This window comes from Hippocampus guttulatus, chromosome 5 (assembly GCF_054856545.1).
Source record: "Hippocampus guttulatus isolate MCC_2025c chromosome 5, RoL_Hgut_1.0, whole genome shotgun sequence".
NCBI classification, from domain to species: Eukaryota; Metazoa; Chordata; class Actinopteri; order Syngnathiformes; family Syngnathidae; genus Hippocampus; species Hippocampus guttulatus.
In genome coordinates, this window is record NC_141265.1 from 1,050,234 (window position 1) to 1,065,429 (window position 15,196).

Consider the following 15,196-nt stretch of genomic DNA (forward strand, 5'->3'; position numbering starts at 1 on the left):
CACAGTGAGAAAGACACGGCAGTTTGCACTTTAGCCACCGGTTGCCGTCTTGTTTCAGAAACCGAGAATCCTCGCGGTGTCCTCGGGTTCGTCACCACCATCGAAATTGAGGCTCTGGCGGGAAACAAATGCTTAATGTTGTATCTGCGCCACTGGATCAAATATCGATATCGTGAGGCGAGCCCGAGCGTTAATCGACTGGCCGATTTAATCAGACGATATTAGCTCTGTTATCTGCTAACAGCGGCTGACATTTTTTTTTCCTCCCTCATAGTTCAGTGATTTAAATTGCTTGGACATTGACACATTACAACAAACCACAAAGGTAACACCATTCGAACATTGCCCAGGAAAAAAAGAACCCCTCAAAAAATCTGTTCTGAAGTTAAAATAAATACTCAAGGACCAAGTATTGGAAAACAGTCACATTTTATGCTCTGAATTCATATCTTTATTCTTACATATCAATATTGTTAGTCAGTTATCGCTGACTATTAAATGACGTCATCTGAAGCGCTCTTGCGGCTTCACTCATTGAGATAAACAATTGACGTCATCCTGAAGTGCCGCTGCGGCTTACTGCGGTCAGATATGTACGGTAGATGATAAAAATGTGAAAAGGCGCTTTTCACACAGAACTCGGCAAAGTCCAAAGTGCCGCTGCAGCTTCACGTATTAAGATGACATCATGAGTTGTGTGTTTTCACGTTATCGGCATTGCAGTCAATGCAATCACTTGAGTTTACCTTACGCAGCTGTTGTGGCAACACGCATTGAGATAACGTGGCCAGGGAGTAAATTTACGGATCGACTTGAGCTCGCCGCCTCTTTTTTCGTCCACAAACGACGAAACCGAGGAGGTTCCTGTGGATCGGGGAACCCAAAGTGAGCCACTTTGCAGTTTTTGGAGCCCGTGACCGTTTCGCTTTCTGAGCCCGAAGCGTCTTCGTCTCCCGCGAGAACGCCAATGACGGCCAAGAGACACAAGGCATCTCTCCCCCCCCCCCCCCTCGCCCTTGCAATTTTGAAAGTTGTTTTTTGATGATCTGAACCTCATCTGTGATCACTCTGCTGCCCCCTGGTGGAGCAACCAGTGTTGACACCCAACATAGTTCACAAAAGAGCTTGAGAAACAGCAAAGAAATGTTTACAAACAGCTGGCTGCTTGGAACGTTTTCTTTGTTTTATTCATTTTCTTCATCTTTAGGAATTAGTTTTGAATGTATTCCACCATAACAGTGACAATTAGTACTGTTTTTTCTTTTAAAATGGTCTTTTCAGAGCTTTTGTCTAAAAACGCCCACTCATGGTTAGATTTAGGTCACGTTTTGGGAATGAACCACTAATTTGTTTTGTTTACATCACCTATTATACTTATACTCTTTTTTTTAAAAGCAATTATTTATATTTTTTGTCATTTTATTCTATGATGGTGTTGTCCGGAGGATGGATGGTTATAAGCTATGCACACGACTCCCCTTCCCTCTGCTTTTTTTTTTTTTAATCTTCCACTATTAGAAATTCTAACAAGTGTATTGTATCATAGCAAAACTAGTATTTACCTAAAGTTATAGAAATTGACCTTTGTAACACTTCTAAACAATAAAAATCTATATTATCATTTGTATGGAGTACAGTATTTATTTGTATATGAATTCCTAGGTGCATTCATCATGTACTCGCTTGGAAATGGATGATCTTCACCCTGGCTAGCAGTCGAGTCATGGGTAGAGAAACAAGCCCTGCATGCAACGATTTGCATCAAAGACAATTCCTCTTTACATAGTATGTGCCCTTCAAATTGTAAGTTTTGTTGAAGTTGTGCCTCCTCGGCGTCGCACAGTATTTCCCAACGCCTTTAGCCCTGGGAGAGAGAAAAAAATCCTCGAGCTGTGCTTGATTAAATGCCTGATTTGAAGAGATGTCTCGTACCCTCTGCAGTTTAGTAAATACCCACCGTGGCCGCCGTAAAAAAAAGATCCACACCATCAGGAAAAACGCTGTGGCGTGGAGTGGATCACATGACTGTGGTTATTTCCTGCTGCATTAACTTGTGCTGCCTGGCAGCCACTCGCAGCTCCTCCGCGGCGCTGTGCTCCCTCCTCCTCGGACTCGCTCACACGCCCCCCCCCCCCCTCCCCCCTCCAGCCCAAGGCCTCCGTCGAACTCCACACGGACTCACAAGTCATCCATATCCTCCCCCTTTTTTGTTGGACTCACTCCGGGGGGAAAAAAAAGAACAAGAAGCCCACCAGCGCTCATTATGGCGACAGCGGCGGTATCTGCCCCGGTCGGTGGCCCCAACCCCGGCCCGGGGACCGAGCTGGTACGCGGGCAGGCGTTCGACGTCGGGCCTCGCTACAGCAATCTGTCGTACATCGGCGAGGGAGCCTACGGGATGGTGTGGTGAGTGAGGCCGCGCGCCGAGCACCCCGAAGCTGCCTTACATAAGCCAGGGAGCCGCCGTCACTGGAACACACCTCCAGTTAGCTTAGCCACACGGCTAATGGCTGTTTGGTTCGCTAGCTGCTACCGCGTCAAAACCCGTCAAATTAAACCATTCCTTCCGCTAAATGACACACATTTTGTTGTATTTACATCGTTACCCGGACATAGCGACAGCTCAGCGTGAACTTGTTTCAACCCAAACGTGTTTTATGGAGCCGAACTCTTCGAGTAATCTACAGATTTCCATGTTGAGGAAAAAGTGATTTTGTCGCCGCTGCTAGAGGTTTTTGTTAGTGCCGTAAATAATGTATTATAGCTTATAATTTTTGTATTAACAACAAATAGATTTAACAGGTCAATGTATTTTATCGGAGACCTGTCAGAAATGCTGGATGAGGGCTAAATGAAATCCTTTTCACTCATAGCATTTCCATGTCATCATGCAGTCATTACATTCACTGACGATATACGTCATATACGAACATCGAGTATCGAGGTTATTTTTGATTTGTATGCGATTAGTTATCTGTACACTTAAATTACGAATTAAATGCGTATTTCATTCAAATATTTATTTATGGTGTCCAGAAGTGTGTCCGTGCCCATACCACTGGATCAGTCACTTATCAAAATGAGAAAACATTGGCATTTCTCCCCATTTTGATCATAAATATATGTTCTGGTTTGATTTTTGAGCAGGACTGCACAAACATATTTTTTTCTGAGTAATCAAACAACCGTGTGATACATTTATACAAACAGAGGGTAAAAAAAGAGGCAAAATAATAAATAGCCAAGTTGTCAATGCCGACTCTACCTTTGTCAACCAGGACCTCTTTGTGTGCACCGCGAAGCTATGTTGTTAGTGTAAGCAGTGCGCCATCAGCAACCACACAAAAATAATAATAATAAATCGAGTAAACAATATTGGCAGTTGTAATTTGTTTTGAATTTGCTGTAATTTATTCCGCCCGCTGCTAGGAAGCAAAAAATATTTTTTGTAACGAGGGAGAAGTATATTTCATATATAAATAAGATGTGTTTGTGTGTCTATCTATATATGTACGTATATTTAGACTATGTAAGCGTAGAGCTGTTAGATGCGCGTTGCTGCTTGAAAGCACTCAAATGTAACAATGATGTCATTGTACTCCTCTCGGTCCCATTTTCAGCGAAACCACATCACTCAACTCATCTTTTTTCTTTTCTTTTAGCGTGAGGCGAGTCTATCTTCAGATAAAATCCTTTGTCAAGCCTCACACTTTTATAAAGCAAGTTCCAAGGAAGAATTTATTTGTGACCCAGGCGTTTACTTGTACGCCTCGTAGTGTCTGACTTTTTTTTTCCCCCGGCTTAAGCGTCGGTTAAATTGCTTTTGTAGTTTCTCGTAAAGCACGTTAGGTTTGTAGGTTGATGGTTCACTTGGCCATAGAAGCGTTATCACGACGGATGCTTATCTTTACGAGCACCGCACGTTAAACAGCCCCTCTGCGTGTCGGCGTGTGCTCTTCTGAATATGATGTAATATCCTTCACTTTTTTTCTTTCCTCCACAGTTTGTCAAAGCCAACATGGCTTGTTTTCAAAATGTATTATGACCGTTTCAACGAAATTTGGGGAAGTTTGCATTGCTGTTGTGTAGGCATAAGGGCCGAACTAAAAATTGACAAAAAAATAAAAAATCTGATAACGGATCAATGAGCCAATTTATAAAAAATAAATAAATAATAATAATAATTATTTCTGGTCCCTTCATGCTTACAACAATAAGGTTTGAATTACAGGCCAAACATTTCCCTGTTTTACAATACTTTTAGTATTTGTTTAACTTTACAACAGGGATAAATCTGTAAAAACGGGCCGATGTATTCTTTAGTTGTTTTCTTGACAAATTTTTATTTTTACTGGGGGGAATGTTTGACTGTCATGATCTTCCGTCCAATGTTTAATTTACTGTGATTTAAAAAAGAAACACATTTATTTAGATTCTAATTTTGATGTTACGCAGGTGACGCAATTCATTTTAGCCATCTAAAAACGGTTGACTTGATGAAACGCTCTGAAAAATCTTGACCATTTTGTTCAAATTTGCGACTTTTCCACTATCTCGTTAGTATCGCGATGCGCGGTCTCGTTGTCCCTTACGATACATTGCCGACCCGATCAAGTATCTGTATCGGCGCTGTCCAATGTGACACCCGACTTCTTTTTCATGGACAGAAAAGACCATTTTTCTTCCATCCATATGTTGCCACGGTTCAGCTGGACAGACCAGAAGCACTCGTGTCCTCCAAGCCTTTTTTGTTGTTGTTTTGTTCTTTGAATACAAAGTCGCACAACAATGTTGTTGGCTTCATTCAGTCACATTGAAATCGATTTGCTTTGAGGAAACTGCCCCAGTCCCAATTGAGTCTTTCGTGCCTTCTTAAAGCTCAAGGCAAAGTGGAATTGTCGCCCCGCTGCCCCTCGCCGATGCTTTGCGCCGCCGCTGTCCTCTTGGAACGCCATTGTGGCGCTCATCTCCGTGGCAACCCCTCTGCCCGTGACATCATTACAAGCATCCCCCACCCTGCCCTCACAGCCAATGGCAAAGAATGAGCCGCTGAGGAGGAGATGTCGTTTATGAGATTGCGCCCGGCAAGACCGCATAAACAACCCGCATACGCTCTCATCTCCCTACTCCCCGATCATTGGGTAGAGACTTTTATATCAGTGATGAATACAATAGTCATTTTAACGTATAATGTTCCGGTTGAAGTAACCGATACCAGCCACAGATACTTAAAGGAAAAAAAAAATAATTATCTGACATCACGACACTATCAAATGAAATTTTACATATCAAAAGTATTCAAGGTATTGATACTTGGTAAGTACTTAAAGAGTGAATACTGATCTGGAAAGAAGTGTTAGCGAACATTGCTAGTTTGGATGATGGCAAAGTTGTACTTTTGTCAAACTGAAGCTCCCCGACACACTTCGACATAGCTCGTCGGCACCAAGAAGGTGGCCAAGCACTATTTGTGTCCTAATGAAACTTGTCAACTCACTTAAACATAGAGTAGTTCTTTGCGCTTGCACAACAGAAGCAGCGAGGTGGCGACAAATAACTGCTTTTGTTGATTTGAAGCTCCTCGGATCACTTGAACATAGTTCCTTGGCGTCAAAGATGTTGGCCAAGCACTACTTTTGTATCAATTCAGCTCATCATCCGACTTCAAATAGTTCTTGGCATCATGAACCGGCGGCATGATGACGTCGAGACGCCACAAGATGGTGGCAAAACACTACTTTTGTCTCAGTGGAGCGCCTCATCTCACTTTCAAATAGTTCTTTGGCACCAGGATGCCGTGAAATGGCGGCAAAGCGCTACAATTTTTGACCCCCCTCCCCCCCTCCCCGTAACGTCATCATGGTAACAGTGGCGTTACATAACACGGCGACGGATGCAGCGTGAAGCCTTTGCATTCCCGTCTCCATGGCAACACCGCTGAGGACGAAGAAGCAGGAAATGCGGCGGGACTGTCATGGAGGTTTGGGCAGAACACTCTGAGGGGAACATATTGTTATTTCAAAGGAGTTGCCTGCTGCCTTAATAAGATCTGTTTGTCAAAGTAGGCCAAGGATCGATTTTATTTATTTTTTCATCCAGCTGCGGTCCGCAAAAATAATTGGCATTAAATGACATATCATTTTTGAAAAAAATTGCACATATGGGGACCGCTGTGCCTCTTCAACAAATGGAGCTACTCCACCTTCAAATCTCTGATATGATGATGATTTGTAGATTCGGCTGTTTGGCTGGTTTTCTATTCATTTCGTTTTTCTTTCTTCCCTCCTGGGCTTCATTCACCCCAAAACTCAGCGACTCATGAAAAAGTATTGCTTCAGCGTCACCTTGTTCCCAAGAAGAAGGGTCCTTTTGAAATGGATTTCTTTTAGCCCAATTCGGATATTTGGCAGAATAAAATTATGATAACCGGTTAATTGGCCATAGTATTAAAAAAAAAAGGCTAAAATCATCAATCCATCCATTTTCCGAACCGCTTGATCGGTTGCCAGCCAATCGCAGGGCACACAGAGACGAACAACCATCCAAGCTCACATTCATTTCAAAATATTTGTTTGAATGTCATTATCTTTGTCTCGCGTTGTCTTGTGTTCATGTGTCTTTTCTTTTTTTTTTTTTGCCAATTAAAAAGGACTAATATCGGCTGATTAATCGTTCAAAGTCGAGGGTCTCCATTTATGCAAAAGTTGTGCTTTGCCGCCATCCTGTGGTACCTTTTGAGGGAGGGAATGCCAGTTATTGGACCTGCTATACCGCATCTCGGATCCGCACGTGCGGTGCATGCAGCGGACACCTCGCCAAATGAACAAATCTAAAGTCATAGTTGCTTTAAAAAAACAAAAAAAAAACCACTTCAACGTGAATGTGTATGACATAGCATCCTTCTAACTTCATTCATGACGTGCTATTTCCCGCGACTGGATATTTTATTTTCATTGTGTATACTTCATTTATTTGTAGTTCATTTTAATGTGTGTTCTATCCCCAAATCTGTCTTTTCTAAACACGCGGAGAAAAAAAAAAAACAATCATAGAAAATGGCTGTCAATGTCATGCAATTTGAAGAAATCATATCAATTATAGATGCCCATTGGGGTATTCATATGTAATCAGGATATATTTTTTTGGTCTGCCAAAAATCTGCATCACCCTAAAAAAAAAAAATAAATAAAATAAAAAAGGCAAACATGTTAAAGAGATGAGGGTGTTAGCATCATGCAGAGTGCAACGCAAGCGGCCGTCGGTATCTTGCAGTTCTCCTTCTCTGTCTCCCACACATACACGCTCGCGCGCGCGCATTCCTCACAGCCAAGTGGAAAGGAAGGTCGGTCACATTTCCGTGGCAGAAGGCTGGCACGCCACTGTTTACGTTTGGCCGTCACCGTGGCAACCGCTTTTTCTTCTCCTGTCACACAATGTGGGCGTTCTTCACTCTCTGCGGCGTTAAAAATAAAGAAAGAAAGAGAAAGCAATCACTATGCGGCCGGGGGGGGGGGGGGGGTGGTGAGAAGAAACCAGCAGCGGCATTCGGAGGAGCGCCAGTTGTCGCATTTGTCTCCGTTCCGATGACGTCCGAGTGCTGTCGGGTCTTGAAAGATGGGTGAAAAAAAAGATAAAAAAAATCAATCGGACGGATTTTCGTACGATTGCGGGGACGACCGTTTTGTTTGTTGTTTGGTTCCTTTGTTGAATTGTACATAAATACGACAACATGAGGCCAGGTCATTTGTACCTAGGTGGAACGAAAACGGTCCAACATGTGTGCAAATAATCTCATATTAATAATGCATTCAAGTCTCGCTAATAGCCAATTGTTGTGTTCGTTGCCACCGTCCCCCCTGAACCAAACCCAGAAAACCGGTGAGCTGCGACGGTCACAATGCGAGCCCGAAGTCACATAGGAAAAGATACGATGAACAGAAAGAAGCACAGACAGCATTCGATTTGCACTCCTCGGTGACGCTCCCTTTTTTTTTCTCTCTCTCTCTTTGTCTCTTTCCAGCTCGGCGTACGACCGCGACAACAAGCTTCGCGTGGCCATCAAGAAGATCAGCCCTTTCGAGCACCAGACGTACTGCCAGCGCACGCTGCGCGAGATCAAGATCCTGCTGCGCTTCAAGCACGAGAACATCATCGGAATCAACGACATCATACGCACGCCCACCATCGATCAGATGAAGGATGTGTATCCTTAACCCGCCGCGTCGGGGCTGTCGCCGGGCAGTCCGTCGACGAATCGGATCGGATTCGGTCGGCGTCTTGTTCCGTCCGCGGCGCAGCACAGCGGCCGCAAGCTGACGCACCGCGTTTGCCGATGACATCTAACCTGAACTGCTTCGACCCCCACCGGACCTCCATTCGCTTGAGGCTCGCAGGTCTTTCCGGCCAACCTCAAACTTTTCCGCCTACTGGAGTTCACGTGACCAAAGTTGGGTCGGCAAAAATTTGCGCCGTTCTGTTTGTCGAGCCGTTGTAAGCGGACTTTTGCAAACTTGCCAAAAAGCTTCGCGAAGGTTTCCTCAACCGCGCCGCGCCTCAGTTACATCGTGCAGGACCTGATGGAGACGGACCTGTACAAGCTGCTGAAGACCCAGCACCTGAGCAACGACCACATCTGCTACTTCCTCTACCAGATCCTGCGAGGCCTCAAGTACATCCACTCGGCCAACGTGCTGCACCGTGACCTCAAGCCCTCGAACCTCCTGCTCAACACCACCTGCGATCTCAAGGTAGGCCATCTCCCCCCCCCCCCCCCCCGCGCCCGGCGCTCTCTTGGCCCTTTTTCGGCGGTGCTCTTCACCGTCGCCGTCTGCCGCTCCTCAGATCTGCGACTTCGGTCTGGCCCGCGTGGCCGACCCGGACCACGACCACACCGGCTTCCTGACGGAGTACGTGGCCACGCGCTGGTACCGAGCGCCGGAGATCATGCTCAACTCCAAGGTCTGCTCGGTTCCACTCTGATTGAAAGGGAATGTTATGTTCCGTAAAAACGGAAGATCTGCGATGCAGATTGCGCCGTAAAAGTGGCCATGAAGCAAAGGGACTCTCGGCTCGGCCGCCAATCGCGAAATTCCGCAAATTCCTGATCCAAAGTTGAAGTTGAAATTTGCCGAGAGATGCGGCCTCTTTTATTACATCACAATTTTTTTTTAGTCAATAAATGCTTGAACCATTTTTCATATTTTACATGTTCATTTTTTTTTTTTTTTTAATAAATCTAATATGGCCACCCTGCTTTAGATGTCAACATGTCTCTGGGTTGCCTTTTAGGGTTACACCAAGTCCATAGACATCTGGTCAGTGGGCTGCATCCTGGCTGAGATGTTGTCCAACCGGCCCATCTTTCCCGGGAAACACTATCTGGATCAGCTCAACCACATTCTCGGTAAAACCTTTTTTTTTTTTAACTCCGTCTTGATGTTTCCTCTTCTCCTAACGTGATTCCTCCTTCAGGTATCCTGGGCTCTCCTTCTCAGGAGGACCTCAACTGCATCATCAACATCAAAGCCAGGAACTATTTACTGTCTCTGCCGGTGCGCTCCAAAGTGCCCTGGAACCGCCTCTTCCCCAACGCTGACGCCAAAGGTCCAAACCTGCTTTTTAAGGGCGGGGGGCAGGAGGGGTGGAGGGGGAAGGCCACAGCCCGCTTGGTGCCTGCTCACAATATAGGCGCAATATTTTTATGACGGTTCGTCTTTAGCCGCCACCTTGCACAATAGAAATACAGAACAGTCAGTGACTCGAAATAATCCGCCGAGTCGGAAACGCGAAAGCCCAGGTGTGTTTGGTCACGTATATATCCGCATCACATTCCTGCCATTCTTTTGCGACCGCGAAAACAACAGAGTGACGTCATGCGGTTTGTTGTGTCAACCGGATGCAGCTCATATGTGCAAGTTCGTGTTTAAGAGCGCAAAATCAACTCGCTTCCACTGAACCAATAGGAAGGATACTTGGTCGATGATTGGATTTCTCAAAGCAGCTCGCGCTTGACTTGCGTTTGGCCTGGCTCCCTCTGGTGGACATTTTGGTACATTGCGGGTATTTTCACGCTGCCTTTTTTTGTCTGTCAGCATTGGATCTGCTGGACAAGATGCTCACCTTCAACCCCCACAAGAGGATCGAGGTGGAGGAGGCCCTGGCGCACCCCTACTTGGAGCAATACTACGACCCCACGGACGAGGTGCGTGCCGCCTCGCCGACCGATCGTAAGCGCCGCCCACCCCGGTCTTGACGCTCGCGTTTTGCCGCAGCCCGTCGCCGAGGCGCCGTTCAAGTTCGACATGGAGCTGGACGACCTTCCCAAGGAGACGCTGAAGGAGCTCATCTTTGAGGAGACGGCACGCTTCCAGCTCGGCTTCCGGTCCTAACGCCAGGTCAGGAGATGGTACAAAACATTGCTACAAAATTTTGGAACACAATCTGACCTGGTCTACTTTTATTCATCTAAAAAGTAAATATAACAATGCTATGAACATTTTTAATGTTTAAAAGTAGTAAAATAAGGCCAGGAACCAAGCGAAGCAGGTCTTTGGCTTCTTTAAAAGGCCCTCAGCCCCCCACCGAAATAAAACCTCCTCAAATCACAGGAAGCGTGAATGTAACGTCTCAATTGTCCTCAGTCAGATGCACAATTTGAATAGATCGTGTCCTTTTGCAAAATGGTGACCATTCAAAATGAAGAGTCATTTTTTCATTTGATTTGATTTTGTATTTTTTTTTTGTCCTGCAGATGATTTGCCAACGCTGCCCCCCCACCCTCCCGGGCCCCGCCTCCTCAACATTGTTGTTGCGCTTTTTCTTTTTTTTTTCTTTTTTTTTGCTTCCGTTTTGTTTCTCAAAAGCTTCGGCTGTCGCTCATCAAGTCCACTTTGCTCAGGAATGGCGTCAGGAATCAATCAGTCTGTCGTTCTGGGATGAGGGAGGGTGATCCAGGGGCTCGGCTTTTGGGGGTCCATTGCAGCTTGGGCGATTTTCATCCCCCCCCCCCCCCCACTCCCCTTTACGTTTCCTTTAAAAGGCTTTCTTAGGAGGAGGGGGGAGGGTGCGGGGCGTTGTCACCTGCACATCACGCGGCCCCCACCCCCAAGAAAGTGTTATATGCAGAGTTGACTTCATCAGCCAGAAAAAAAAAAAACAAAGCCATGATTCTGATGGTTCTCCTCCAGAATCATCTTTTTATTGTACATGAAGCTTCTGTTTTCGCCTTTGCTGGTCAGCACAGGACAGTCTTAATGTGTTTGAAAGGGAAAGAACGAACCCAAATAGTTGATCCTTTCTAAGTAGTAAAATATGTGTTTATGTTGGGAAACGGACTCTATTTTCCTCGCGTGCGTCCGTGTGCACGTGCGCGCGCCTGCAGTGAAGTCGAGTGTGCCCCCTCTGCATGACTGTTAGCAGCTGTGTATACAAAGAGCATGTCGAGTGCCACACGGGCCTTTACCGTTCCGCCTCCAACAAGGTGCTTCAACCTCTCATTTTGACTTCAAGAAAGAAAGAAATTGTTTTTTTTTTTAGCTTGGCCGCCGTCCGCCTGCAAACATTGAGGAAAATACCTCCGAAAGCCGTCGGTTGCGTTCAGATGTCAACGTAGCACTTCAAATTAGCTGCTTGCGCCGAATAGTTTGCTTTTTACCCACAAATTTCAATGCGGCACGGAGATCATTCAACTCGACTCGAGTGTAGTAATGTTTTTCCTCAAAGAATAGAACGAGTGTAAATAGGTTTGACCAAAAAATCTAAACGTTTTTTGACAAAGCTCTTTTGAAACTAAGCCACGGAAACCTTTAGTTGGGTGGGCGAGCTAACTCCATCATTTTGCAGATGTTTTCAAATGACAAACGTGGAGTTAGCCCAATCCAGTTCTCTGCGCCTCGATTAGCTTGCAGCTGACTAGCCACACTCCTTGTGACTAATCTATTTGGGACAATGCTTTTTTTCCTCCCAAACAAAAAGGCAGCACCAAAACCAACTGTCTCAACCCGAAAAGTTTGACTTGAGGGACTCTTGCCCCTTCCTGTCCCCGAAACATGAAAGCCACATGAACAGATTTCAACATCGCATGACCCATCAAATTAGCTGCCAGCTAACTAGCTAGCTTGCAAGTGCTCATTGTAGCTCATATCTTTGGTACGTTGCTTTGCCCAAAAACATGAATGCGTCATGAAGGACACCCCCCGACCCAACCCCCCAACCAAAATGACTCCCGCACTCTTGAATCGAGCTATCAGCTCCTCCATCTTGCAGGTGCTCATGATTGTTAATCCTGTTTCCTCCAAAAATGAATGCAGCGTAAGGACCAAAAACTCCAAAGTAATTTTTTTTAAGACAATGCCCCCCCCCCCCCCCAATCACACACACACACACACAAATGAGGCAAATTAACTCCACTTTGTTGACAACACAAACTTGTTTTTTGCTGTAAACTAGTAAAGCCGCATGCGATCCTTGTCGCTATTCTATTTTGGAGATATATTAAATTCCCACCTCCACAAATGCTGAATGCAGCTTTGTTGCACCTCATACTTGTATTTTGATGATATATACTTGGAATTAGCTCCTAGCTAATTTGGTAGCAGAATGCGCTATGTCGCTAATCTGTTTTGGATGCTGCTCTTTTTCCACACAAATGATGAAGCAGCACAAAGACCAACAAATTAGACTAGAAAGTAATTTGTTTTTTTTGGACAATGCTGCCCCCTCCCCAACCTACGTGAATGCAATAGGAAGGACAACTGATTTTAAAAAAAGTGTTTTGAAAGCACATACTTGGAAGAAGCAGCCAGCTAACTAGCTTGTCACTAATCTCTTCAGGAATTTTACAAAGTAATTGCTTTCGTTCAGTGGATGTGGCCTAGCCAAAAGTTCTTAAGAGAACAGTAGACTTTAAATATCTGATTTTGCACATTGTCAGCTGGAATATATATTTATATGTATATATACAGTATATATATATATATATATATATATATGTGTGTGTGTGTATACATATACCGGGTGTGTGTATGTATGTGTGTATGTATATATATATATATATATATACACACACACACACACACACACGCATACTCCTGCGCGTGGCGGCGGCCTACACACACACACACACACACACACATTTGTTTGGGTAGAGGCGTTCAGAGGCACTTGGAAGCAGTAGCGTTGGCACGATTCTTCGTGTGCAGATCAGCGCTTGTGCTCCGTTCTTTTGTCTGTTTGTGCCTTCTTTGACGATTCCGTGTGCAGCTTTTGATGTGATCAATCAAAGAAAAAAAAGTGAGCTTTGTACATTTTAAATGATTTGTTGCCACTGCTGTGTGTGCGTGTGTGTGCGCATAACATTTCTATCCCCCCCTTTTTTTGGGTTTTTTCGTGCAGATATTTTTTATTGTCAGATGAGTGTTCTGCTTTTATCAGACACTAAATGAGCTTGTTGCTTCACTGGGTTTTCATCAATTGTGAACAAACTAAAAAAAAGAAACAAAAGATATTAAGGCCCGCTTGTGTTTTTAAGGGTGCGACTGCCTCAAATTTTTGTTTTTGTTTTTGGGGGTCAGTTTTATTTTGCTGTCATGTATAGAATTTTGCTCTTATTGTTGAAGACTGTTTTTAAAAAGTGAATTATTCAGTGGTCTTTTGGAAGCCAGGAAGAAAAACACACCCACTCATCTAGAAAAGTCAACAATCAGGACTGCTCTCACCAATCAACAATCACAGAATTGCCAAATAGCTTTCTTTCTTTGGAACAACCAATTCTAAATGTATTTAATTTGAGAATGATCAATAAAACATGTTTTACCCCATCGTACATCACGCCTGTTTACTATTGATTCTTTTTTTCATTGTGTCTAGCATTAGTGATCTTTTTTTTCACTCAAATAAAAGGCAATCCACTTTAAAACTTTTTTTTAAATCGGTTAACACTGCATAGAATATTAGTACTAGGAAATTTTTTAATCAAGCAAATTAGTTTTACATATTAACATAATGAAATACATAGTGAAAAACAATTGTAAATAGCACTGCGATTTATCAATTTTGTATTTATATTGCACTTAATTGAACGGTGTTTGTTTGTTTTTTCTTCTTTCTTCTTTCTACCCACATTCTTGCTGCTGGAGGCTGTAAATTTCCCCAGTGTGGGACAAATAAAGGATATCTTATAATTAAAACTAAATGTCAACACTAAAACGGGTCAATCGCACCCAAAATCTGGAATCTGTGACACACTTGAACGTAGAACAGTGTGTGAAATAAATTGAAATCAATAATACATTCTCATGTTTGCTGAATTACTCCCAAAAGGCGGAGCTGTGGTTCCGTTGCAACACGTCAGTGTGTCACGTTCATGCTTCCATTTTTGTGACTTATTAAATAAATAAACGTGTTGACAATCGTGTAATATTGTGACATTAAAATTCGTTATTCATCACAAAATAGAATAATTTAAACGGCGTGATTGTGAAACCTCCGAAGGTCATTGATGTGATTTCAAGAGTGACACAAAAACGATCAACTCTGATTAAAACGATGACGTCTTTCGATGGGCAGCTTTTGTTTACTTGAGATGCGACCACGTGTTCGTGACGCAGCCTGGCACGCGCACTGACGCCCCCTGACGTCGGGCACGTGTCTGTCGTCGGCGACGCGCGCAGTCGAAGGCGCCTTCACCTTCTCTTCTCAGCCTTCGATTGGCTGTCATTATATAGTCCCGCCCTATCGCGCCGCCGATTGGCCTGGTTGCTAAAGTGCTTGTCGTCGATTGGACGCTATTTGTAGCCGCAGTTTGGTAGCGAGGCTACTGCTGCCATTAGGGTCCTTGATAGAAGTCGGGACTTTGTCGTTTTGTGGTCTCAGTTAGTCCACAAAACAACGTTTTCGGGTTCATTGGATCACATAACGAACACATGAGTCTGTGACGTTTGGCAGATTCCAAGAAGGCAAAGAAACGTGTTTATATATACGTTTGAGACACAGTAAGCCACTGTCAACAAAGAGTGGCTAAAGTTAGCGCCTTTGAGTACGTAAACATCCACCGTATGAAACGTTCTATTTAGATTAGGTTATTTAAAGGGTCCTTCAAAGCAACTCGAAAACGATTCCATCTGGTATCGAATAAAAGTTGACGTTTCCGTATTACGAGTTGCTGATCAAAAATACCCCACGGCACTTAAAGGCAGCA

General features: G+C 44.2%; 1 protein-coding gene across 2 annotated transcripts; it reads left to right on the forward strand.

Moving 5' to 3' along the window:
• The first annotated feature begins 2,231 nt into the window (after positions 1-2,231).
• On the forward strand, positions 2,232-13,822 carry mapk1 (mitogen-activated protein kinase 1). Of its 2 annotated transcripts, none has more exons than XM_086112432.1 (9): positions 2,232-2,406; positions 8,021-8,203; positions 8,558-8,747; positions 8,842-8,958; positions 9,289-9,403; positions 9,472-9,603; positions 10,092-10,201; positions 10,272-10,405; positions 10,751-13,822. In XM_086112432.1, the coding sequence occupies exons 1-8, from the start codon at positions 2,264-2,266 to the stop codon at positions 10,386-10,388; spliced, it is 1,107 nt and encodes a 368-aa protein (XP_085968558.1). In that variant the 5' UTR covers positions 2,232-2,263; the 3' UTR covers positions 10,389-10,405; positions 10,751-13,822. The 2 variants fall into 2 exon arrangements, with proteins under 2 accessions (XP_085968558.1, XP_085968557.1); XM_086112431.1 differs by having other exon boundaries at positions 2,233-2,406; positions 10,272-10,394.
• Positions 13,823-15,196: the final 1,374 nt, after the last annotated feature.